Raw genomic sequence first — 27854 nt, 5'->3', positions numbered from 1 at the left:
AAATCTCCTAATATTACCTATCTAAAACCTCCTCATCGAACTGAATGGCCACCTGTGAAAAGACCATTAATCTTTCATAACAGATTACGGAGCATTCAAACTTTCAAACCACATAGACCAAACTAAAATAGCTGCCCAACTGCTTGACTACATAGGCCAGTCTAAATGGCTGCCTTTGTTTGACTGTACAAACCAAAGACGCATCGCCCACAAGTGGGAAACCTGCTCTACCCTCTCAATCCCAACTCCCCTTATGCACAGTAGGATAGTTTCTGCTAATGGCTGTCCAAATCAGTGAGCGCCGGAACCTTCATTGCGCCTAACATCAGTTAGAAACTGCACGATCCTGAGCACCCATTCTGAGTGTCCTGGTAAGCCAGCAGATTACAGTCTGTCCCTTAACTACAAAGGATGGGATATTAAATAGTTGAAACAACCTTCAACACTCCGGTGAATCCAATTCAAGGAAGTATTCACGTGTAGTCCTTCAAACTAAAACTGAAAACTAAACTTATCCAGCATAACAATCGAGCATCATCATTTAAACATTTAAAATAAACACAGTCAGTTCCACACCAGATACTTAACTCAACTCAAACTTAAATAATATAACACTAATCTGCGTCTGTGCAGCAATAAAAGAAATAAGGTTGGTGACTCTGGGTTTTATTGTTTAAGGAATGTTGTTGTGTTCAATGTTCCTGAGCTTTAGAGGGTCTGCTGCGTGTGGTGGCAATAAAGAATCGTTGCATGTTGGCCTCCAGGTCTCGACATAAAATCCACCAGAGACATTACTATCTTAAATGTAGGACAATCTCGTAACATGGGATTCTAACCTTCTTGGTACCTTTTGCTTGTTCTCCCATTTTTCTCTGAGAGTTATTAAAGGACCTCCCCAGTACTCTGGTACTCTCAAACATATTTGCCCTTCTTTTCAAAGGGCAGCAATCATGCACTTTGAGGTGAGTGTATGTAAGCTTTTGTTAAATAAGCTAAAGTGAACTGCACGAAGTTGAAGAAATGCGTACTCCAGGACTTTACGGGACGGGCGTGTTTTACGTGCGAAGTCAACAGAGACCGTCTCGTCCGGTTTGAATAGCTGCCTAAAAGAATGTGTTGGAATTTACAGTAGTCTCCAAATAGGTGTCTTATATTCAGATTTAACGAAAACCAAAGGTTATCCACCATACATTTCAAGATAGAGTGGCTACCCAAAGACGACACAAGTACAGAATTAAGTTCCAAAACTGTATCATCAAAAGTAAGTTTAATTTCATTGTACTGCTCGAATGTTCTGTAGCAGGAGATGTAGATAATAAATTAGAACTCAGTAATTGTTAAAAAAAAAAAAAAAAAAAAAAAAGACTGTTTAAGGAGGTAAGTTTCAGTCTGTGTCCTCCTTCAACTTCCTTTTTTTCTTTTTCTTCTTGCATTTTTTCTCTAGGATTTCTTCACAGTTTTCCGATGAGTCTCTACAAGGTTTCTCCTTTTTTTTCTTCTTTTTTCTCTTTTTCATTTCCATCTGGTTTTCAACTTGTTGCTCTGCCACGTGTTCTTCCTCCGTGGACTTCTCTATCGGATTCCACATTTCTGTGTCGGTTTGTTCCAACACTTCAATGGTCGAATTTGTTGCTTTCCTCTTGTGTTTCTTTTTTAAATTTGGGGAATGTACATCTAGAGCAGTGTTAGCCTCAAAGATGTCCGAAGGACAAGCATTCATTTGAGCCTTTGATTTTTTCGATTTCTTTTTCTTTTTAGCACCTTCTGAAACAAGCACCACTTCTGATCCTTTACTCGAGGGCTTTTCAGTGGGGACACCTTTCTGATCCTTCTTTCCATATTTTGCTAGAAACTCCATTTCCTGCTCCTCAAGCCGGGCAAGTTTGGCACTCATCGTAAGACCATGTCGTGCTCCCCTACACAAAACGAAAAAGGATTATTTTTTACTGTCTTACAAATATGGTATAGTGCTGAATATTTTGATGCAAGTAGTATTTTCATGGCTCATATATACAAATTACTGGTTCTTGGGACAGAATAATAGTGAGCCATTTTGCATTTTTAGATTTGTGTACACCTTGATTTCTAGCTAAATACATCTTGATCTGTAAAACAAACACTGCATTAACCAGGATTCTAAAAATCTTATTTTTAATACCAGCCAAAAGCCTGTACTTAACATTTTGACTGTTATTATTTTATTATTTAATGGCCCTATGGCAATTATAGAACTGTGTGATAAGGTTTCTTTTCACATATGGATTACACTGAATTTGAGAATACCTGAGTTACTGCCATAAAAGCCCACTTTATTAAGCAATCTAAAGGTTTCCCAAAAGCACTTTTCCTATATTTAGAACAATTTTGACTTCCATAGGATTCCCACGGCATGCCAGGAGTACTTGAGGATATTCACAGTTTTAGATCTCCTTAATAAGTTTAAGGCGTACAATGGTGGAACACTCATAATGCATAAATACGACTGAAATGGGGCATTTACAAAAAATGTTGTTGCCTCACGAGGACAATATTTTTCTCCGCTAAGGAAAGTGTTCACAACAACCCTTAAACAAGGTTTATCCTTCCATAATTTAAATCCTAGTAAAGCTTTTGATAGGAATGGATTTGTGACCCCTTTCACAGTAGGAATTCTCCTTTCACTGAAATACCTGCAAAAATTGGTTTTGGATTTTTTTTGGTAAGCAAGGCTAAATGAAACCCCCACAAACCAACCACAGCCATATATTTGTGAATTATGTCATACTGATGATATATCTGCATTTGCACACCTACTTTAAGCATTTATGTTGTAGTCCAGAGTGTGCCAATTTACAGACTGAGAATTTACATGCGCAAAGTAGTCATTCTACTTACCTATATGCTCTCTGAATCAGGCCCTGGCATTTAAGTATTTTGGTCACTGCTGCCAAACATTCCGATGCAATGGATTAAATTGTAAAAGAAAAACAGAACTTACTTGTGGGCAGTGCGGCCTCCACAGGCTCGGACTAACTCCTCATCAGTCATCCTGTTGAAACAGAAAGACCTGAACTTTTATGTACAGCTCTAACAACCAGGGAAGACGTAATAAGCAAAAATAGTTAAATGACACTCGGGCACTATTCTTGGAGGGAGAACAGAAAGGTAAACAAAATGAATTTCTAGGTTTTTCATGCTGTGGGTGTCCTAAACGCTTTAATACAATTGTTTGTTTCCCTATGAATATTGTCTAATTGGAAGAAGCTCTCTAGGTTCCTTGGAACATAATTAAGTGCCATACCAAATATAGAAAGAACATATTAGACCTTATTTAAAAAGAAAAATAGATATTAGATGCCATAACATATATGTATATATAAAAATATAACATACACACACACTGAAATAAAAAAAGAAGGTTACAGGGACGTTCTAGTTAGGGTGACGTTTCAACCACACACAATACACAGAAATTCAGCTGCTATAGTTATACTTATATTAAGAAACTATAACTTGTGGCCTAAAGTTACTCTCCGGCAGGTGTTATAGTTTTTTCAGATACGTATAGCTAAAACTGCTGAATTTCTATGATTTTGTATGGGTAAATCGTCCGGATGCATCAGTGTTGAAAATTAAGTGTTTATCTGGAGAACAGGTAAAACCTAAAGAAGTTGGTGAAAGCTATACAGAACAGCCACCTAGCCTGAAAAACAAACAGCAGATAAACTTTTTTCTTAGGGGGACGAATATTATGCCAAGTTTGTGTAGCACTTATCCGGTGAGGCTAGAGACCTAAGGGAGTTTTGTGAAGAAAAATGTAAATTATATGCAGGGATGCATTTGAACAAATCAAGATATGTATTGTGAATTTTGCTGTGTTGAAACATTATGATGTGATGAATCAAATGATTGTCACGGTTAGGGCATATGGCTCCTGCCAGGCACTTTTTTTTTTTTTTTAATTTACTTCTATATATGCACTCTTACACAGTGCATGTGTCTGTATTCCCTCCCAGTCACCTTCCTTCTGCGGTGGCCCACCCACCGCTATTTGTTTTCTCCGCCCCGTCCGCTGATTGTTCCCCCACACTCCACCATCAGTTGTCATTAAAAAATACATTACAAAGCCAATAGATCTGGCATAAGCAAAACCTATTTGCTTTGCCAATATTTGTTTAAAATGAATTCGCGTTAACTGTGTTCAGAACATACAGTTGCAATAATTGTTACTCTGCAATTTTTATGATGGACATGGTATCACTTTTATACATTTTTCTATGAGATTAAAATGAAAAAACATTATTAATTCTATGACCTGAGATTAATAGATTTGAATTTTTTCAAACTTTGTTGCTCACTTTGTGCTCCAGACTAATATACATAATGTCATTTGGTCTTGTTACGGGCATTTTCCATTAATACACTTCTCTGCAAGCAGAGGTGCTGTCTATTGATGCACATTCAATTACGAATTAACCACATTTCGTGGTGGTTTCTAGTGCTGGTTCTATGATCCCACAACTTGGAAATGGTATCTCTAATACCTTTTAACCATGGACACCTATACATCCCACCTCGGCCTCTCCTCTTGGCTTTTCACTTACTTTTTGGCAGACGACAGGTCTAGCTTCTCTTCTTCATCTTCACTGCTGTCAGATGACAAAGGCTTTTCTGCAGGCTCTTCAGCACCTGACAGTAACGTTGCTGACTTCAAATAAGACAAGACCCATTAGGAAGCAGCACCTCTCAAAGGCTAGTGATCAAATGCAAACAGTGCAAAAGATTACAGTGTCATTAAGCACCAAAAATTTAATTTTTGGAAAATGTCCTTTAAACAGAAACGGCACACAAACTGCTATTACATTCTGATTTCATGACAAGACATGCTATGCCAGCATAGTGGATATATTATTTGCCATGGCCAATTTACAAGAAACTTCAGAGTCAGACTTGGACTACTATGGAATAGCAAATTGGCATCAAGAATTCACCTAGACATTACTAGTTTTGTTTCCCTATAAAGAAGAAAATAGTTGACTGGTTCCTTAATACCAGCTGTCTAAACTATTGTCAGTCTCTGTATGGCGACCCCTTTTCAGGCATTTAACATATCTACAAATTAAATTATGGTGAACAAAAAATATAATTCTTGCTAACTAATCCCAAGGATGCCTCCTCAGGCACCTGCTAACTTCCTCAACAGCTCTTAGTGTAAGGTGCCTTCTTCATTTCCATCCCCACATCCTATGCATAAGTGTCTTTCTAAATAACTCATATTAGCCACCCGCCGTCCAAGGTTTATGACCTACGCCTCCAACTGCAATAATTATTGCTTGCATTTATTCTTCCTAGCACTGCCCTGCACCGCAGGAAAAACTCTATGAAACAAATGGACTTCAAATACCAGAGTTTTCAAAATCTAGTTAACTAAAGCTTGCATGTGGACAGGATTATATACTTAATTTAGGAACTTCCTCAGATATCATTACCATCAATTAAGCCACCAACAGAAGCTGAACGTTAATCCAGACAATAAGATACTCACCCCAATGGCCACCCAGGCTCCACACTGGCACCCTACATGCTGCAGCACATCTCATCCAGGGCTTAAAGAAATATGATTACATAACCCCACCCTGATGGAACTCCACTGTCTCCCCCTGCCAGCCTGCACCATCTTCAATACAAGCAGCATGATTTACAAAGCCATCACAACCAGCACCCCTTATTTTCTTGCAGACAAACCCATCATCTCTGGTGGTCCATAGCACTCCACCAGCCAGGACAATATTGGATTGCAGACTAAGAAGAGTAAAAGAGAAAGTAAAACAAAACGCTTTTTCAATCTATGCACCCAGGATCTGGAACAACATCCCCTTATCCACCTGGACCACTCAAACTCTGTCCAATTTAGAAAAGAATTGAAGAGTTCCCTCTTTAAATAATACTACATCACAATGCATTAACAGTTCACATCCAGCTTCCTCGCCTATATTACTCAGACTTTATGCTTGCCTTTGACATTGTACTGTAGTCTGCTGCCTTGTGGCTAGTTTCATACTACAGAAATACAATATACGTAGATAAATACATGTTCTCTTAACTTTTGTGCTGAGGCAACCACTGACAGCAGAACACGAGATCTGAAGCCTTGGGCTTTGTACCAATCAGAAATCACATCCCAACAAATAAATTGCACTATACATTACGCTTAAAACATTAGAGTTCATCTCCACCCTCATGACGACCAATGTTTTTTCTCATTTACATTTTACATTCCTGCAGGTGATAAGTTGACAGACCACCTTTGTGGAGGAATGAAAAATAATATTGAATTTCCTTGGGCAGTGCAAGCCAAGGAGGATTATTTCATGAAGTTTGTTCAGTTCCAGTTCGAGACTCTACCATAGAAGGCTCGTTTTTCTAGGAAATTATGTCAGAAGAGAGTCTGGACTTGAAAAATAAGTGTTCTCCAAGACATGTTTTAGCACTCACCTGTGCTAAAAGAGGCTTAGCATACAGTATGGCAGTCTGATCATCTGGGGAGGAGGGCACCAATGGCTAGGCTCAGCGAGGCTGACACTGCACACAACACACCTCATGTGGACATCAACACAAGGTTGATTCTTCTGTGGCCCTAGTGGCCTCTTCTTACTCTGAAGCCACGGAGGACTACATAATGTTTTCAGTCAGATTGACTGCCCATGTAAGCTTTATCAGACGTATGTGAGGTGGTGAACCTAGATGTTAGCTCTTACATTGACAAGGAGTACAGCATCACCGGTAAGCCATACAGAATGCCCCTCAGTAACACGTTTCACTTTTTTTGTTTACCTTTATGAAGCGACCATACAACAGGTTTCGATTGGCGTGGGCTTTAAGGGGCTTTTTATTGGTGATCTCCAGATCCTTCTCTGTAAGCCTTTTCATCTGAACACCATCCTAGGAAAGGAAAAAGTGTAGATAGGCACAGTATGTTAGAACACCAATTTCAAAGATCTTTTGTAGCCATCAAGAACATTTAGTCACAAATTATTATTCATTTTAAATAAGCATTCCCTATCAAAAGTTGCACATGAATCCATTTAATAAGTTCTTACATTTATCCTTTGTCTAAAAAATGAATATTTCACAGAATTTTCAAAGGCACCTGATCTAAGCTTTTGCTTTCCAGATTTCATGAGCGTGACGACATTTCACTACACAATCCTGTAACAATGAAGATAATTTTGGAGAGATGGTAAACACCAGCAAGGTGTCTTAACCTCAACACCATCACTTTCCTAGACACATGCACTGCACTTTGATGCTTCAGTGCCTGTGTACTAATTAGGCGATATAGGTGGATAGTGTTTGGCCGAGAAAATTATCAGAAAAACGACCTTGTATATCCTTGCTAGATAAACTTCACATGTAGGTTTCCTATATATTACTCCATCAACTGATTTTCGGTGACATTTTTCAAACTCGTGTTTATTAATACAAAAAAACAGATAACTTATTAGTTCAATTTGTGTAGCACATGAATCCAATTCATTAGACTATATTAGTGACGTCACACATTACAAAATTCACAAGTTACAAAACAAACTCCCAAAAACACACAGTTATAACATTACCTTACTGTTAAAGCAATAATCAAAAGTACTAAGGCATATATATAATAATTTAGATGGAGGCTTGTGTGGCAGTGGGCTATTAACGTTGTAGGAACCAGAACAAAATACTTTCTAACAGGAAAATATGTTTAAAGACCATGATCAGTTGTATAAGGGATGCAGTTCACCAATGGTTAATTGTACACCTGATTTCCCCCAGTGAGGCTACCATCACCATACTGTGACAGTGTTATTCACATAATTGTTGTGTTCAGCACACTTCCATAGAGGTAATCTGTTCTTTAAAGTAAACTACTTTTCAGGCATTTTTTTGTTTTTAAAAATCTATGGGCACAGGAAATGCCATAACTTAAAAGGGTGCCTTGATTTGTGTGTTTTTTACAGAGAAATATTCCTGAAACAGGGAATACGATCCACAACCTAAAGGGCCAGCAATTGCTCTCCCTGAGAGAAGGCAGATTCCGTTCCTGTCCTGCGAAGTGTCAAATAGCACTTTCCTTTGTCATTGAGGCTTTTACACAGCAATTTCTAATTTTGATGTGGGCATCTTATGAGACAATGCTACAATTAAAAAAAGGAATCAGGAATCTTGAAATGTTATTCAGAATGTGAAAACAATATATCATTACAAAACCTGGAAACATTAGGATAATGTATTTAAAAAAAAAAAAGACATGTCCTCTGTTTTTCTACAGCAATGCTTTTATTTATTTTTTTGTATTTTTTTTAACTTCAGCCAAGTCTAGAATATTGAAGTTTGATGCTAGCTTTTCAGTCACCCGTTTGTAAACAGATCACTGGAAAACAATAATCAAACTGGATGGAATTGTGTTGTACCTCACACAAAACTTCCTTCAATCAGAATCTGGATTACCTCCCGGAGGAAACACTGGCTACAAGCATTTGAATTGCAATGGGTCTCGTGTTTGCTCGAGTTAGAGCAATTAGCGTTGTAAATTCCTAACTGGACTTTTCTTGCCCCCATAAATTGAAAATGAAAATTGAAACATTAGTCGACATTTCAGAGCACCATGAGTGCGAAGGAGAGACACAAAAAGAAAAAAGTTTGCTCACAGTCAAACAAATCAGCAATCACACAATCCATGCAACAGGGGCAGTCTGCAAGGCGGTAACAAAACCACCCGAAAGAGGGACAAATGGAAAACATTTACTAATGACATCAAGTGGTTTTTGAAAGGCAAGCCCAGGAACGAGTGAAAGTGAAGGGCGTGCAGTGAGCGTGATTAAAAGCCTACAACACCTACAACAGGTCAAAGTGCTCACGCACTTGACCTTAAAATGGTATTAATGGTAAGAAAGTACAGGGCTTCTGACATCTGAAGTGCAAATTAGCAAATCTACTGAACTATAGAGTATATACCTGCCACCTGCAGGGAATGAACCACAACGCTTTGCGAGTCAAGAAGAACCTATCAAATTTACATCAGAAAATAGAGAAGTACAACACAATCAACAACACCTGACGGAAGTGAGAAGAGACAGCCCGCCCTGATTTAGAGAGATTAAAATGTGTTCATGCTGCTTTTGAATAGCCAGTTTCCTGTGGCAGAATCAACATGTTCTAACCACAAAAGGATGCCTGCCAATCGGATTTTTTACTATTAACTTTTCAAGCCATGGAAAGGACTATGCTTCTGCAGAGTACCTTTTGTGCTTAAGTGGTTAAGGTCCCGTCCAAGTGGAAAAACAAAAAAAATATTTATGTTTTAAGTCACTGTGCTGGTCAATTTAGCTAAGTAAACCTGCTTACCTTGTCAGTCTGTACATCGTAGCTTGAAGCTGATTTGTTAAAGATGTGATCCCACCAGTGGAAAGTGAACTGTTCTGCAGAATTGTGACCGACCTAGACAAACAAAACATGAAAAACTGAGCACATGAGACATCACAAGTTTTTCAGTGCACACTCAAACATCTCCAAAGGTCGATATAAATTATTGTCTTTTCAGACCACCCAAAAGCAGAACCATTACTACCTCTCCTCTAATGGTATCTTTTTTTTATGAAACAGCATCACCTTTATTACAATCCTACTCCCCCATATTCAATTCATCAATTGTTAGATCGGAGGCTAGCAGGAGTCAACCTCGTGCATGAAAAAAATCCCTACCAGTGTTTTCCTTAAGCACAACCAACACCAAATGTGCTACATTACAGTAACAAAATGCAAAACTTTACAAAACTATAAAAACCTCTGTTCCATTCTCACCAATTGCTCACTTTTTTGGTTGGTTTGCATCTCGAGTTAATAGATCTGAAGAGACATCCATGCTACTAAATCTTTAAATGGTTCTGAGGAGACAGCCGAATGTGATGTACACTGGAAAAGGTCCAATTTGCTTCTGGAGATGCTTTGTTTCAAGCGAAGGGCTTCAAACCCAAACAACCTGGTTGTTCTCCACATTATGTATTCAGATGGTAAAATAACCCTAAACACTGCAACTTCCATTTTCTGATTGACTACGCCTAAGCAGCATTCCTCTTGATAATGTCTTCTGAACTGTACAGACTGCAAGGGAGATGGCAACTACATGGTAGGGACTACTGATCGCAGAGAGCAGCTGGCGGCTATTTGAAATTGACAGTCATTTGCATCTGGGTGTAGATGTTTTAGGAGAATTTACAAAAATCCTATCAATGTTGTTCTATATGTTTTAGTATTTTTCTGATTTCCTATTGTTTCCAAATGGATTCAGGTCCTAGCACTAAATATATTTAAAAAAAATGTATTGACTGACTATCTACACTTTGGGTCTACGGTACAACTTGCTCAATCAGCAAACTATAAATGTACTCCCTGTGAACCTGACCCCTCAAGTTGAGGGTGAAGTGGCCAAGGCGTGATAGAAGTAAACAAAATATCACACTAAAGACATGTTGGGTCTAGCACTGAAGCTGCAATAGTCATATAATGTAGTGCCAGATCAAATCGCTCACCTTTTCTTACAAGATCGTAGATAAACTCTCCTCTGCACAAATATTACAAGCCAGCAGTATTCTGTCAGAATAATAGTACCTGCGCACTTTGCAGTGCTATTAGAATTTGCCATTAAGAAAAATAATGTATCTTGACCAAACTAATTCAAACTGAATCATGTGGAAGACAGAAGGTTTCCGATCCTGATCACCAGGCGGTCCTCCAATTAATCCTTCACTGTTCCCAGTTTGAGGTAATTCACCTAACCAATTAACATTTTACAATGCAGGTTGCTCTTTTAATTTTGATGACATATACCTGCTGACCCAAGATAAAAAAAATAAAAAGTAACATTTCCTAATCAGATAATAGTTAAGTGACTATAAAACTCTCCAATCAACATTTTAAGGTGAGCTCTGCAATACTAAGTACTACTACAAAATTGTTTTTCCACAAAAGAACATAGCTTACCCCAGCTTTACCACTTTTTATTTTCACCTTGATGGCCTGGGATATTCCATTTCCTTTTTTGCCCAAGCCTTGGCCTGATCAAATAAAACAAAAGGAGGCATGAAAAACACGATTAACAAAATGTGCCACTGATCAGACTAAACCTAAAGCAGGTGTTGGTAGGACAATGGGGACATCAATTGTTAAACTAAGCCACCGCTGAACAGATACGTTTCTAGTACTAATCTGTACATGACCGGAAACCTAGAGCACAACTTTAGTATTTAAAAAAATGACTCCTTTTTGGGGTGTGGAAAGGGGATTCATCATTGTTACTTAAGGAAATAGATTTATCTATATCCGAAACAGAAACGAAAGAGTGAAGCTAATTCCAAGAGAAGGAATGTGTAAAAAACAAATACAGCCAGAAACAGCAAGTGTACAGGGAGAGGATGTCAGAAAAAATAGCATATTGAAAATCAGGATATTAACAGATGCAATCTAGCACACTTAATAGAAAATACACAGCTTTCCATACTATTGCAGCATGTAAGACATCTTGTTTGCAGCTTCAGTTTACAAAACATCTGAGATCAACATTCTGAGAAAATCTGAAGGGGCAAACCTGTGAAATCCTTCAACTGTAGACAAGCAACTAATCCTGAACTCTTTTTCGGAGCGAATAAAGTCCACCCATGCCTCCACCCACCTCTTGCCTTAACAGTGATACTCACTGTGTCTACCTTAGAGTAAACATTACGAATTTCCATATAATTGTTTTTCTAACCATTTGTCACTGTTCTGCACCAATCTTTTTCTAAATACATGAAAAAAATATTACTAATAACAAACAATAACCACACCTTCTTTCCAGCCTTGATTCTGCATAAGCTGCTCAGCAAACTTCATCCCCTTGCTCATGCTTTCCCGGTGGCCGCTCATAATGGAGAATGAATAGTTGTTCAAGATATTATTTAAGTAAACACCCAACACCTTCAGTTACACAAAGGTGCATTTACATGCCCTCAAGGTGAAAATCAATCTGAAAAAAAAATAAAACAACATGTGAAGCGTTGGGTAGTGATGGCACACAAGGTCACGTTTATACCAAAGAAGTATTTGCCATTGACAGCAGGAATCAAATGCTAGGCAACCTGCTCCGTTGACCAATATCCATCACTCACTGTTCCTATCTGCTCCGATGAAGGAACCTTGGACTTATCAGTCTAGAAGAGGATGATTACTTTGATAATTACACAGCTCTGGCATAAAATAATTTGAAATCCACCCATATTCCTCTTTTTCTATCAAATTTCTGTAGATGTCTACTGGAAATAATCATTCATCTACATTTCATACCTTGCAGAGCAATATACTCCTAAATTGCTTATTCTCCCAGTCAGTAGTTAGCCTTGAATAGATGTGGATAAAATGCTACCTAGGAGCAAACAGGCTGATCTGAATGGCCATAACAACTCCATGGACTAGGAGAGGTGGGGGTCCTGGACAGCCTTTTTGAGACTACAGTGTCAAATCCTGCTCGACAAGTCTGCTGGCTTCACACACAAAGCATGTAGCAAATTTCAAAGGGGAGAAAACTGGTTGCTAAGACAATCCTTGTGGGTGCACTGACTGGTTGCTGTCTTGCCAGACTTCGATCTCAGAGTACGGTGGCTGCCTCAAACTGGATTTTAGTGTTAGAGGTGGGAGGAATTTAGAATTACCATAGTGCACTCCCCACACCAACCCTTGAGCTCAAGTTTAGTGTGGCCGGAGGCTTTCACCATCAAGACAACGCCTGAAGTCGGTTGGGTTGGGCCTGGGAACATCTATCCTATTTCTCTGGGCTTGCCCTGAACCATTACCACCCAGCAGCTACTGTCATGTATAAATTAGGCACCTCCAGGAACCCACTTCAGAATACTTTCTGCAGCTATGGAAAATCAGAAGCGTTCTGGACTTGCTCTCTGAGGGACAGGACCTGCTGTTGCCTCCTGTACCCAGGACCAACATGTATCAGTGACATTTTGTCATTTATTTTATTTATGAAACAAAAGTCTGATGGAGATCCACATAACGGAAGCTAAAAAACATTAACCATATATACAATTATAAATGTACACAATACCATCACAGATTACAACAAAAAAAATAAAAGAATCATGCCAACTGTGAATACAGAGAAACCTGCAAAACAACAAGGTAATTCAAATCATTGGGGTAGTATCCTTAAAAAAGTGACTTTCTCCATACTACCATACAGAGCTTGCACATAATCCAAGATTGGTCCTCCGAGTAAGAGATCGGACTTGAAAATGCAAATTTTGACACACAGGAAACATACCTAAAATGTGAAAAGATCTTGCTGCAGCCCAGTTCATTAAACAAAAGTTTAACTCTTACTGTCCTCATATGAGAATTGAATGACATTTCCGAAGAAAAAAATCTGAAGTTATAAATTAAAATCAGTTGCCTAAGAAGGCGATGAAGCGCATTGTGCAACGTGAGGCATTCAAGACTCCATCATACCTACAACAAAATTAAGCATTAGAGTATTCCATGGATCCCTTTTTATAAGTATGAACAGCTTAGTTCATTAATACAGGTTGAAAAACATCTAAAAAATAAGTTTTTTTTATTTTTTTTTATACAAAAACAATTTGGAAAATATAATCACAAACCATTCCGTTCGTAGGAGACATTAGACACTTATGGGCTTCCACTACAGAATGAATGTTATATTTGCGAATCAATGAACTTAGAAAGTGCGGACGTGCATTGTGCAACACCGGACATGCGAATCTTAGATGATTAAAATCTTGAACATGTAACTGACAATTTACTAATTCTCTCCTCCTTTAGCACTTTATCCCAAGTACTGGTAATAACCCTTAGAGGGAGCAGATCTAATCTCAACGGAATCATTCTTTGGATCAGATAAGAGAGATTCCATGGTAGATATGGTTGAGGTTTGTTCCCAAGATTGCTTTTCTGTAACACCAGATTTCGCACATTTATTGACAAAGGGCAATATCTCTAGCCTGACTTACCTTATGAGCCATATTTTTATATGACTTTTTAAACAGACTGACAAAACATGACCAAAGTGCCGTCTCCAATATAATTTATATAACCTATTGTAGGCTCTCCTCAAACAAAGGTTAACATGATCGTCATCCCACCCATTGCTAGAGAAGATTTTACCCAAATTCAGGTACGAGTCCACTCTCTCAAATTTGTTTTCCCCCAGGGACCAGTTAAACTTCCCCAGTGTTCTTGCAACATAAAAGAAAGTTGTAAATATTAAATATATATACATACATACATACCCACATGCATACACACACACACACACACATAATAAATATAACTTTGCAATTTTGTTTGGCCAGCTGGGCACGTTTTTGCCAGTCACAAGCCTTCTGTTTGCTGGGCACTAGAAGTTAAAAACAACAAAACATTACTGCAAGCACATCGAGAGCAGTGGACGGGCACTGATTAAGTTGAATCAATCAGTGATTGGTCCCTGCTCCATACAGAGGAAAGGAAATGATGCTTGGCATCCAGTGATGAATTACAAGGCAGTAAAGAAGAATTCTGTGCAAGCCAACAAATGGTTAGCGACAGGTGGGTTCCAAGCCCTTTACAGAGTCTGGCAAGCGAGAAGCATGTACTAGTGCATGCACGACCCTAAAAAAGGTTATAGGGTCACCTCGATAATCATTGGATCTAACACATACACTTTGAATTTTAGAGCTTAGGGAACTATATTCTTAGCTGCCCAAAAGGTATGCCCGTTCAATCTATTGAGGCAAACCTCACCATTTGAAGAATTACCAAGCATTATTTCCTAAAGGTTGAAAACAACTGCCACACCCACTATACTGTGGTCACTCAAATCAGTAGAGAACACAGTAACTTGCGAACAGGCCCCAAACATTTTATAAGAAACAATCACATAGTCGAACAAGTTCTGCCCCAAAGCAGAATGGAAATTATAAGGGGCAGGCTCACCAGCAGAAAGCCGGCCATTCAAGATGACCAGATCAGATTTTCCACTAAAATAAAGCCACATTTGTATGTTCTAGTTTTTCTCTGAAAAAGTACTCTCTGTAATAGCCTGCACTTCCTCTTTTTCGGCATTAGAAATAAAATTGAGGAAGCAGAGTTGGAAACCTTTGCCTTTAAATCACCCATGATAATTACCAATGTGCAGTCTTCAGCCACGCTAATATCCAAAACAAAGGTAAAGAACGGACTCACCAGACAGTCATAGGATTTTCCCTGGAAGAATATAAATTTTAGCTAACAAAACGAAAGACGGGTCACCTCTTGCGTCATGACAGGCCAATATCATGCAAAAGGCATAAATCTGACAGATGGAAGAAAACTGCATGATTCCAGTTCACTGTATTCTTAAGTAAAATTGCCCCCCTCCTCCAGTCTCCCCTCCCCCCGCCATGGCCCATTTCATGGTGCCTCGCATTGAACGAAAGTACAAAAAAATTATAATAAAATAAAAATCAGCACATATACAGTCAGTAGATGACCAGGTTTCTTGTAAACATAGAATTAATGGGTTAAAAAAAAGACTTGAAAAACGTTCAATTGCGCCTCATCATGTCCCAGTCCAGCCATGTTCCAGGACAGAATGAGCCCACACAAGTTACCTCAGTGACTTGTAATTTTTTGGCATATGACGGGCACTATTCATCACCCCAGCCACCCAACTCTACCTAGATAAACGATCCTTCGACTCCACAACTTGGGGGTTGACAGCCAGGCCCTCCAAAGTTTTTTAAATCATTTTCCCTCCCTTCTCGAAGGAGACAAGTATATCATTCAGGTTCCCCTGATAAATATAGTTCTCAGGCCCCTTGCAAAGCCATCACTGAATTACGTATTTTTGGTGAATTCGTTTGTTGCACTGGGGGCTCTAAATGCTGCACAACTGGCACAAATGCAATCCCCCTTTTTAAGAAAAAAAAAGGAATCACACTTTGCAATAACCAATGAGCCACAGGTAATTCTACAGTATGGCAACAGTGCAGTTGAGTGAACAAACATTTTGGATGTCACTACTTTTTACTCACCTTATGCTTCTATTGCCAAGAAAGAAAATAATGAAAATGTCACTTACCCAGTGTACATCTGTTCGTGGCATCAGTCGCAGTAGATTCGCATGTTCTGCAATAGCTCGCCATCTGGTGTTGGGCCGGAGTGTTACAAGTTGTTTTTCTTCGAAGAAGTCTTTCGAGTCACGGGACCGAGTGACTCCTCCTTTTGTCTCCATTGCGCATGGGCGTCGACTCCATCTTCGATTGTTTTTCCCCGCAGAGGGTGAGGTAGGAGTTGAATTGTAGTAATAGTGCCCATGCAATGGAGTGACTAAGTATGCACCTATTTAAGGTTGAGATGATACATATATAAATAATTGAAGGTAACTTCCAAACTGCTACAGGCTCCCGGGGAGGCGGGTGGGCACATGCGAATCTACTGCGACTGATGCCACGAACAGATGTACACTGGGTAAGTGACATTTTCAGTTCGATGGCCTCTGTCGCTGTAGATACGCATGTTCTGCATAGACTAGTAAGCAGTTATTTCCCCAAAAGCGGTGGATCAGCCTGTAGGAGTGGAAGTAGTCTGAAATAATGTTCTTAATACGGCTTGACCTACTGTGGCTTGTTGTGCGGATAACACGTCTACACAGTAGTGCTTGGTGAATGTGTGAGGCGTAGACCATGTGGCTGCCTTACATATTTCTTGCATTGGGATGTTTCCTAGAAAGGCCATGGTAGCACCTTTCTTTCTGGTTGAGTGTGCCCTTGGTGTAATGGGCAGCTGTCGTTTAGCTTTAAGGTAGCAGATTTGGATGCATTTAACTATCCATCTGGCTATACCTTGTTTTGAAATTGGGTTTCCTGCATGAGGTTTTTGAAATGCAATAAAGAGTTGTTTAGTCTTTCTGATGTTTTTTGTTCTGTCAATGTAATACATCAATGCTCTTTTGACATCTAATGTATGTAGTGCCCTTTCAGCTACGGTATCTGGCTGTGGAAAGAACACTGGAAGTTCCACTGTTTGATTTAGATGGAACGGTGAAATAACCTTTGGCAAAAATTTAGGATTGGTCCTTAGGACGACTTTATTTTTGTGTAGTTGTATAAAAGGTTCCTGTATTGTAAACGCCTGAATCTCGCTTACTCTTCTTAGGGAAGTAATGGCGATGAGAAATGCCACCTTCCAGGTTAGGAACTGTATGTCGCAGGAGTGCATGGGTTCAAAAGGTGGACCCATAAGTCTAGTTAGGACAACATTTAGGTTCCATGAAGGAACAGGTAGTGTTCTTGGTGGTATAATTCTCCTAAGGCCCTCCATGAATGCTTTAATGACTGGTATCTTATATAGGGAAGTTGAATAGGTAGTCTGCAGGTATGCAGATATTGCTGCAAGGTGTATTTTAATGGAAGAGAAAGCTAGGTTAGATTTTTGTAAGTGAAGCAAGTAACCCACTACATGTTCTGGAGTTGTGTGTAATGGTTGTATTTGATTAATATGGCAGTAGCAAACAAACCTCTTCCATTTACTTGCATAGCAGTGTCTGGTGGATGGCCTTCTGGCTTGTTTTATGACTTCCATACATTCTTGGGTAAGTTGCAAGTGCCCGAATTCTAGGATTTCAGGAGCCAGATTGCTAGATTCAGCGATGCTGGATCTGGGTGTCTGATCTTTTGGTTGTGCTGTGTCAACAGATCTGGCCTGTTGGGCAATTTGATGCAGGGTACCACTGATAGGTCTAGCAGCGTTGTGTACCAGGGTTGCCTTGCCCAAGTTGGTGCTATTAATATGAGTTTGAGTTTGCTTTGACTGAGTTTGTTTACCAGGTAAGGAAGGAGAGGGAGAGGAGGAAAAGCGTAAGCAAATATCCCTGACCAGTTCATCCATAGGGCATTGCCTTGGGATTGTTTGTGTGGGTATCTGGATGCGAAGTTTTGGCATTTTGCGTTCTCCCTTGTCGCAAACAAGTCTATCTGAGGTGTTCCCCAGAGTTTGAAATAAGTGTTCAGAATTTGGGGGTGAATTTCCCATTCGTGGACCTGTTGGTGATCTCGAGAGAGATTGTCTGCGAGTTGATTTTGGATCCCTGGTATAAACTGTGCTATTAGGCGAATTTGGTTGTGAATTGCCCAATGCCAAATCTTTTGTGCTAGCAGGCTTAACTGCGTGGAGTGCGTCCCCCCCTGCTTGTTTAGATAATACATTGTTGTCATGTTGTCTGTTTTGACGAGAATGTATTTGTGAACTATTATTGGTTGGAAAGCTTTTAGTGCTTGAAAAACTGCTAGAAGTTCTAGGTGATTGATATGCAGTCTTGTTTGATGTACGTTCCATTGTCCTTGTATGCTGTGTTGATCGAGGTGTGCTCCCCACCCTGTCATGGAAGCATCTGTTGTTATTACGTATTGTGGCACTGGGTCTTGGAAAGGCCGCCCCTTGTTTAAATTTATGTTGTTCCACCACAGAAGCGAGAGGTAAGTTTGGCGGTCTATTAACACCAGATCTAGAAGGTGACCCTGTGCTTGAGACCACTGTGATGCTAGGCATTGTTGTAAGGGCCTCATGTGCAGTCTTGCGTTTGGGACAATGGCTATGCATGAAGACATCATGCCTAGGAGTTGTAATACCATCTTTGCTTGTATCTTTTGTGTTGGATACATGCGTTGTATGATGGTGTTGAAATTTAGAATTCTTTGTGGACTTGGAGTGGCTACTCCTTTTGATGTGTCTATTATGGCTCCCAGGTATTGTTGTACCTTGCGCGGCAGAATGTTGGATTTTGTAAAGTTGACGGTGAACCCGAGTTTGAAGAGGGTTTGTATGATCTGATTTGTGTGATTTGAGCACTGTATGAACGAATGGGCCTTGATTAGCCAGTCGTCCAAATATGGGAACACATGTATTTGCTGCCTTCTTATGTGTGCAGCGACTACCGCTAGACATTTGGTAAAGACTCTTGGTGCGGTTGTTAATCCGAAAGGCAGTACCTTGAATTGGTAATGTATTCCTTTGAATACAAACCTTAGGTATTTCCTGTGCGATGGGTGTATTGGTATATGGAAATAAGCATCCTTGAGGTCTAAAGTTGCCATGTAGTCGTGTAGTTTTAGCAATGGCAATACTTCTTGTAGTGTGACCATGTGGAAGTGGTCTGATTTGATGAAAGTGTTCACTACTCTGAGGTCTAGGATTGGTCTCAGTGTTTTGTCCTTCTTTGGTATCAGAAAGTACAGTGAGTAAACTCCTGTGTTTATTTGTGTGTTTGGCACTAATTCGATTGCATTCTTTTGCAATAGTGCCTGCACTTCTATCTCCAGGAGATTGGAATGGTGTGTTGTTAAATTTTGTGCTCTTGGTGGTATGTTTGGAGGGAATTGTAGAAATTCTATGCAATAACCATGTTGGATAATTGCTAGAACCCAAGTGTTTGTAGTGATTTCCTCCCATGCTTTGTAATAATGACCTATTCTTCCCCCCACTGGTGTTGTGTGGAGGGGGTGAGTGACATGTGAGTCACTGTTTAGTAGTAGTGGTTTTGGGGCTTTGAAATCTTCCTCTATTTCTAGGGAATTGCCCTCCTCTATATTGTCCCCGAAAACCTCCTCTATAGTGTCACTGGTAACTGGACGGTGTGGCTTGTGAGGTGCTGGCTTGTGTGCTTTGACCCCGAAACCCCCCTCGAAAGGGCGTTTTACGGAATGTGCTGTAATTCCCTCTGCTCTGCGGGGAGTAGAGTGCACCCATGGCTTTGGCAGTGTCCGTATCTTTTTTGAGTTTCTCAATCGCTGTGTCCACTTCTGGACCGAACAGTTCTTTTTCATTAAAAGGCATATTGAGAACTGCTTGTTGAATCTCTGGTTTAAATCCAGACGTTCGGAGCCATGCATGCCTTCTGATAGTTACAGATGTATTAATTGTCCGTGCAGCTGTATCTGCAGGGTCCATGGAGGAGCGTATCTGGTTGTTGGAGATGGTCTGTCCCTCCTCAACCACTTGTTTTGCCCTATTTTGTAAGTCCTTGGGCAGATGTTCAATGAGATGTTGCATCTCGTCCCAGTGGGCTCTGTCATAGCGCGCAAGTAGTGCCTGGGAGTTCGCGATGCGCCACTGGTTTGCAGCTTGTGCTGCGACTCTTTTACCAGCTGCATCGAACTTGCGGCTTTCTTTATCTGGGGGTGGTGCATCTCCAGATGTGTGAGAGTTGGCCCTTTTCCTAGCTGCTCCTACAACGACAGAGTCTGGTGGCAGCTGTGTAGTGATGAAAGCCGGGTCTGTAGGAGGCGCCTTATACTTTTTTTCCACCCTTGGTGTGATTGCCCTACTTTTGACCGGCTCCTTAAAGATGTCTTTTGCGTGCCGGAGCATACCAGGGAGCATAGGCAGGCTTTGGTATGAGCTGTGGGTGGAGGAGAGTGTGTTGAATAAGAAATCATCCTCGACCTGTTCTGAGTGGAGGCTTACGTTGTGAAATTGTGCTGCTCTAGCCACCACTTGAGAATACGCAGTGCTGTCTTCTGGTGGAGATGGCTTTGTAGGGTATGCCTCCGGACTGTTATCTGACACTGGGGCGTCGTATAGGTCCCATGCGTCCTGATCTTGGTCACCCTGGCTCATGGTGGTGTGAGCTGGGGAGTGTGATGGAGTTTGTGCTGGTGAGACGTTAATCACGGGCGGAGGAGAGGGTGGTGGGGTAACTCTTTTCACCACTTTTGGTTGTGGTGTCTGTTCCGTCTGGAACTCCAACCTTCTCTTTCTCCTAATGGGGGGAAGGGTGCTTATTTTTCCCGTCCCCTGCTGTATGAATATACGCTTTTGCGTATGGTCCACATCAGTTGCTTGTAGCTGTTCCTCAAACCTATGCTTTTGCATTTGGGAGGTTAGCGAGTGCTCTTCTGTATAAGAGCCTGAAGCTGGGTCGCTTGCAGTTTGTTTCGGCATCGAAACCCTGTCTGCGTGTTTTTTCGGCTCCGAGGTGACTTTTTTCTTTTTCGGGGCCGAAACCTCTCGGCGTCGATCTGTTTCGGTGCCGCTGTCTCGGCGTCGAGCCGTGTCCACACCGGCATCTCGGTGTCGAGGCTTGTCTCCAGCACTTTCTCGGTCCCGAGAAGGCTGCGTGCCGGTGTCTCGACCGGAGTCGGACGATCTCGGCACTGTTTGGGCCTTTTTCGGTGCCGACGGTCGGTCACCGAATTTATGGGTCGAGCCATGGCCTGGTGGCAGTGGCGTCCCCTGGGCCTTGTAAATGTTCCTCTGAGTGGATTTCGACATCTTACTCACGGTTTGTGTATCGTCGAATCCTTCGGAGTCTGAGTCTTGGATCGAGAAGGTACCTTCCTCTTCCTGTTCCTCGAACTCCCGTTGGGCTGTCGGTGCGGACGCCATCTGCAGTCTTCTGGCTCGACGGTCTCGGAGTGTTTTTCGGGACCGGAACGCACGACAGGCCTCGCAGGTGTCTTCGCTGTGCTCAGGTGACAGGCACAGGTTGCAGACCAAGTGTTGGTCTGTGTAGGGGTATTTATTGTGGCATTTGGGGCAGAAACGGAACGGGGTCCGTTCCATCGGCGTTCTTCAGCACGCGGTCGGGCCGACCAGGCCCCGACGGAGGATCGAAAAACTACCCCGAAGGGCACCGGAGCTCTTCGATCTTCGATGCGGTGTGGAATCTAAGTACGCCGATCCCGAACGCAACAATACCGACGAAAATCTTCCGAAATTAGCTAATCTTCCGTTCCGAAACTCGGAGCGACAGGAACACGTCCGAACCCGATGGCGGAAAAAAAACAATCGAAGATGGAGTCGACGCCCATGCGCAATGGAGACAAAAGGAGGAGTCACTCGGTCCCGTGACTCGAAAGACTTCTTCGAAGAAAAACAACTTGTAACACTCCGGCCCAACACCAGATGGCGAGCTATTGCAGAACATGCGTATCTACAGCGACAGATGCCATCGAACATATAATTTCTATTCACCGGAAGTGACCCATTATCAAATAATTAAATAAAATCTAAAATAGTAGACTCTACACTCAGAGTATCTGTTCATGAGGACTACCATCCACACTCCCCCCTAACGGGTCAATCGTCATTGGAACAAAAATCCTAGGTCCTAAATTGAGTGTGGGATTATTTTTAATATCAGGAGCTGCTACGCACCTTGATCATACTCATTAAGAGTACACAGTGGTTTATGAACCAGGTTACGCAGATTATCCTTAAGTAGAAGGGGACCATCCTTATCATGAAGCCCAGCTAAATCTACGTAGGCATTAATGTTCCTTGATCCTGAGCATCGGGGTCCATGAAGTTAAACCCCTGCCACTATATGAGGAAATGGAGCATTCAATACAATACATAGACATTGGGGACATGAAGACACAACAGAAGGTATAAAGGATTCAACTAAATTTGCTCCAGCTCTCCGACCGAGGTCAGGATGCGAAATTAAAGGCGGAAAGTTCAAAGCGTTATTCCCAGAAGACATTTGCACCTCCTGTAGGAAGTTGGCTCTGTATGTGCTATTTCAAAGTAAGGAATAGCATGCACAGAGTCCAAGGGTTCCCCTTAGAGGTAAGATAGTGGCAAAAAGAGATAATACTAATGCTCTATTTTGTGGTAGTGTGGTCGAGCAGTAGGCTTATCAAAGCAGTAGTGTTAAGCATTTGTTGTACATACACACAGGCAATAAATGAGGAACACACACTCAGAGACAAATCCAGGCCAATAGGTTTTGTTATAGAAAAATATCTTTTCTTAGTTTATTTTAAGAACCACAGGTTCAAATTCTACATGTAACATCTCATTTGAAAGGTATTGCAGGTAAGTACTCTAGGAACTTTGAATAATCACAATAGCATATATACTTTTTACATAAAACACATTTAGCTGTTTTAAAAGTGGACACAGTGCAATTTTCACAGTTCCTGGGGGAGGTAAAGTAATGCTAGTTCTTGCAGGTAAGTAAACCACCTACGGGGTTAAGATTGGGGTCCAAGATAGCCCACCGTTGGGGGTTCAGAGCAACCCCAAAGTCACCACACCAGCAGCTCAGGGCCGGTCGGGTGCAGAGTTCAAAGTGGTGCCCAAAACACATAGGCTTCAATGGAGAAGGGGGTGCCCCGGTTCCAGTCTGCCAGCAGGTAAGTACCCGCGTCTTCGGAGGGCAGACCAGGGGGGTTTTGTAGGGCACGGGGGGGGGACGGGGGGGGGGGACACAAGTCCACACAGAAAGTACACCCTCAGCAGCGCGGGGGCGGCCGGGTGCAGTGTGCAAACAAGCGTCGGGTTCGCAATAGGATTCAATGGGAGACCAAGGGGTCTCTTCAGTGGTGCAGGCAGGGGGGGGGGGGGGGGGGCTCCTCGGGGTAGCCACCACCTGGGCAAGGGAGAGGGCCTCCTGGGGGTCACTCCTGCACAGAAGTTCCGATCCTTCAGGTGCTGGGGGCTGCGGGTGCAGGGTCTTTTCCAGCCGTCGGGATTTTAGAGTCAGGCAGTCGCGGTCAGGGGGAGCCTCGGGATTCCCTCTGCAGGCGTCGCTGTGGGGGCTCAGGGGGGACAACTTTGGTTACTCACAGTCTCGGAGTCGCCTGGGGGTCCTCCCTGTAGCGTTGTTTCTCCACCAGTCGAGTCGGGGTCGCCGGGTGCAGTGTTGCAAGTCTCACGCTTCTTGCGGGGATTGCAGGGGTCTTTAAATCTGCTCCTCTGGATACAAAGTTGTAGTCTTTGTTGAACAGGGCCGCTGTTCTCGGGAGTTTCTTGGTCTCTTGGAAGCAGGGCAGTCCTCTGAGGATTCAGAGGTCGCTGGTCCTGGGGAAAGCATCGCAGGAGCAGTTTTCTTTGGAAGGCAGGAGACAGGCCGGTAGGACTGGGGCCAAAGCAGTTGGTGTCTTCTTTCTTCTTCTGCAGGGGTTTTTCAGCTCAGCAGTCCTCTTCTTCTGTCAGTTGCAGGAATCTGAGTTCCTTGGTTCTGGGGAGCCCCTAATACTGATTTTAGGGGTGTGTTTGTTTAGGTCTGGGAGGGCAGTAGCCAATGGCTACTGTCCTTGAGGGTGGCTACACCCTCCTTGTGCCTCCTCCCTGAGGGGAGGGGGGCACATCCCTATTCCTATTGGGGGAATCCTCCTTCTACAAGATGGAGGATTTCTAAAAGTCAGAGTCACCTCAGCTCAGGACACCTTAGGGGCTGTCCTGACTGGCCAGTGACTCCTCCTTGTTTTTCTCATTATCTCTCCTGGACTTGCCGCCAAAAGTGGGGGCTGTGTCCAGGGGGCGGGCATCTCCACTAGCTGGAGTGCCCTGGGGCATTGTAACACGAAGCTTGAGCCTTTGAAGCTCACTGCTAGGTGTTACAGTTCCTGCAGGGGGGAGGTGTGAAGCACCTCCACCCAGAGCAGGCTTTGTTTCTGTCCTCAGAGAGCACAAAGGCTCTCACCGCATGGGGTCAGAAACTCGTCTCTTAGCAGCAGGCTGGCAGAGACCAGTCAGTCCTGCACTGAACAATTGGGTAAAATACAGGGGGCATCTCTAAGATGCCCTCTGTGTGCATTTTTTAATAAATCCAACACTGGCATCAGTGTGGGTTTATTATTCTGAGAAGTTTGATACTAAACTTCCCAGTATTCAGTGTAGCCATTATGGAGCTGTGGAGTTCGTTTTTGACAGACTCCCAGACCATATACTCTTATGGCTACCCTGCACTTACAATGTCTAAGGTTTTGCTTAGACACTGTAGGGGCATAGTGCTCATGCACATATGCCCTCACCTGTGGTATAGTGCACCCTGCCTTAGGGCTGTAAGGCCTGCTAGAGGGGTGACTTACCTATGCCACAGGCAGTGTGAGGTTGGCATGGCACCCTGAGGGGAGTGCCATGTCGACTTAGTCATTTTCTCCCCACCAGCACACACAAGCTGGCAAGCAGTGTGTCTGTGCTGAGTGAGGGGTCCCTAAGGTGGCATAAGTCATGCTGCAGCCCTTAGAGACCTTCCCTGGCATCAGGGCCCTTGGTACCAGGGGTACCAGTTACAAGGGACTTACCTGGGTGCCAGGGTTGTGCCAATTGAGGAGACAATAATACATTTTAGGTGAAAGAACACTGGTGCTGGGGCCTGGTTAGCAGGGTCCCAGCACACTTCTCAGTCAAGTCAGCATCAGTATCAGGCAAAAAGTGGGGGGTAACTGCAACAGCGAGCCATTTCTTTACACCTCCGCATTGGAACCCTTTGTGTCAGAACAGCTAGAGAATCTCAATTTTTGTTTTTTTATAGCACCATGCTGAACGGTCAATGGAGGTTCTACTTTAAGCAGCATTTTGGCCCAATAGGACCAGAGACTGATCTTTGCAGATTAGCAAAACTGGAGACAAAATTAGAACCACCATCAGCCACAGGTTCAATTCAACTACTCAAAAAAAAACATCTTTATCAATCACCATGCTCCCTTTTTGGGGCTCTTTTTAAACAAGGGAAAAATCTCCATCATGGCAGAGTCTGTAGGATTTTCATGACTATGGTCTGCAAACAATACACTTAAAACAAGGGTCCTCTTCAACATGGGGACTAAGATTTTTGGAGACACCTTGTGTGGAGACACCTCGTGGGGCAATGGTTTACCAGCTTGTGCAAAAGCATCCTTCAACCCCTCAGGGGGTAACTAATCTCCTCTGGGAATTTCTACTTGCATTATCAACATTTGTGTTAGATTTCATTAAGCCACACTTGTAACCGTTCTGTATCTTCAGTAAAATTGCTGATAACATATCTAATACATGATCAGAACTCGACAAATCTCTGTAATAAACGCAAAATAGAAGATAAAACTTTCAAACACAAAACCAAGTGGGATAACGTGCCTCCAAAAAGACCACTTCCTCCTCCATTATGAGACTGGTTTATATTCCACCATGCACCTGGAAAGAAAAACGGTTCATGATTGGAGGAAAGATCTTGAGAAGAATGGCTATTATATAATGTCAGAAGAGAGCTGAGCAGGATGAGTAGATGGATTTGTGTTCACTTGTCCATGGCACCATCAGTGTCACCGTAGGTTTTAATGGGTGAACAACTTACAGAGGGCACTATTCCTGCTCCTGGACAAGAGTCTGGATCAACATCAGGCAGGGTAAAGTCCTCCACCAACACAGTCGCCTTATCCTCCACAATGACCCTATTTATTGATACAGGAGCTTCCAAATCTACAGACAGATCTCCCTTCTGGCTTACTAGGGAGAAAGCAGTACAACACTTTCCACTGCCCTGATCAAGAATTTGATTTCCAAGCGATGAAATTGAAGATATGGACACTGAGATCTCCTCCAAGGACTCATTAGCCAATCCCACAAGTTCACCTGTGTCCAATACCGCCTCAGGAGAATTGGTCTCCTTCCTTTTTATCTCCATTTTAGCCAGATGAAAGACTCATTCACTGCTGAATTGGAGCAAAAAGGCTTGCAATCACTTCACTGGTCAGTGGTGTAGCGGCTAGTGATCACTATTCCTGGACATGGAATAACGCTCAAGAAATGATTGTCGATTCTGTGGCTTTTCTTTTGAAAAAGAAAAAGCCCATTTATTACACACAAACACACAACCCCATACAGTAATTTACAAATATACATAGGGCTGATGGGAATACCTTTTGGTGACATTCCATTATCACTTTTGACCCTAAGAAGGGGGGTCTAGTTCAACAAACCACATGTAAAATCATTATCTTGTACTTATGCTATACCAGAGTATTACTTAGAATGCACACACTTAATACTGGCAATGAAACATGTATACTTTGATCACGAGTGGCTGTGAGCCTCATTATTTCAAAAAAGCATTTGCAAGAAAAGTATATTCGCATGTCTAAATGATTTGTATGGTCACGGTACTAACTCATAGGTAACTTACAACATGAAAAATGCAATTACAACATAGCCTCTAGTCGGCATTACATTTTGGATCACAATAGCTGCAACCATACACATTGCCCCTGGAGGGTGTTGCACAACACGAAAACTCATGTTTACAAACTTCAGGCCACAGGAACTGTATCCATAGACCTTGCATCTAGAGGGTGCTGCTCTCCCAGCTGAAGGGCACCTATTCCAGCCTGGGGAGTGCTTGGAAATGGCTTAAAAATCAAGGGAAGTCATTCTTTTGGAGTCCTACCCAGCTTATGGTGGGGGAATCCTAAAATGCTTTTTAGGGGGTGGGGAAGGATGTGAAGGCAGTGCTGCTCCTGCAGCTCCACCTGTACTTTTTAATCTGGTTGGTGACGACTCCCACATCTTTGGGCCATTACAAAGGGAGAAACGCACAAGTCAGTGTCTACCCCACAGGGCATAATGGAGTGCTCCTCCATGAGCACATGCATTCTATAAGGGTGGCTCTCCCACAGCCTCGGGGAGAGCTGCTGCTTTTATTCTGCACTGCGTGTCTCTTTCCTCATTGTAGGGGTGCCCAGTCCGGCCTGGGCACTCTGCACTGCATTTCTATTGTGGGCAGCCCAGGGTGCCTAACCTTGCTGCCCCAGCCAGTTCTCCATGCGGGCAGCTCTCCTGTATGCGGTTGACTGTGCCAGCAGGTCTCTTCTGTCCTGCCTATTCCTGAGGGCCAGGCATGGTGAATTATGGCGGCCTCCTGCTTCCCCAAGTCATGGGCAGCAGGTGGTCCTGCCATGCAGGGGGTGAAGTGCAGTGCCCCCCTCCCCCCCAACAGCCTACCCTCTCAGGCCCAGGGATGAGGTCCTGGACCCCCTTCTTGCATCCAGGAAGCGTGGGGAAAGCATGCTGGTGGCCATCGTGGGCCCAGAGATGGTGGCCCGGCC

The 27854-nt window shown here is 42.5% G+C and overlaps 1 protein-coding gene across 2 annotated transcripts in view; it reads right to left on the bottom strand.

Moving 5' to 3' along the window:
* Positions 1 to 1234: 1234 nt before the first annotated feature.
* The window catches only part of LOC138268416 (G patch domain-containing protein 4), a 79091-nt gene continuing 52471 nt past the window's right edge, over positions 1235 to 27854 (bottom strand). For both annotated transcript variants that reach the window (XM_069218029.1, XM_069218028.1), the window contains 7 exons: positions 11847 to 12025; positions 11005 to 11078; positions 9370 to 9462; positions 6814 to 6921; positions 4584 to 4687; positions 2978 to 3028; positions 1235 to 1916 (listed from right to left, as the gene is read on the bottom strand). In XM_069218029.1, the coding sequence (XP_069074130.1) occupies positions 1385 to 1916; positions 2978 to 3028; positions 4584 to 4687; positions 6814 to 6921; positions 9370 to 9462; positions 11005 to 11078; positions 11847 to 11925 (1041 nt within the window). In that variant the 5' untranslated portion in view covers positions 11926 to 12025 and the 3' untranslated portion in view covers positions 1235 to 1384. The remainder of the gene's footprint in view (positions 1917 to 2977; positions 3029 to 4583; positions 4688 to 6813; positions 6922 to 9369; positions 9463 to 11004; positions 11079 to 11846; positions 12026 to 27854) is intronic.

This window comes from Pleurodeles waltl, chromosome 12 (assembly GCF_031143425.1).
Source record: "Pleurodeles waltl isolate 20211129_DDA chromosome 12, aPleWal1.hap1.20221129, whole genome shotgun sequence".
Taxonomy (NCBI): Eukaryota; Metazoa; Chordata; class Amphibia; order Caudata; family Salamandridae; genus Pleurodeles; species Pleurodeles waltl.
Note: the sequence above shows the minus strand (reverse complement) of the source record. Positions and strands in the feature narration are given on the sequence as shown.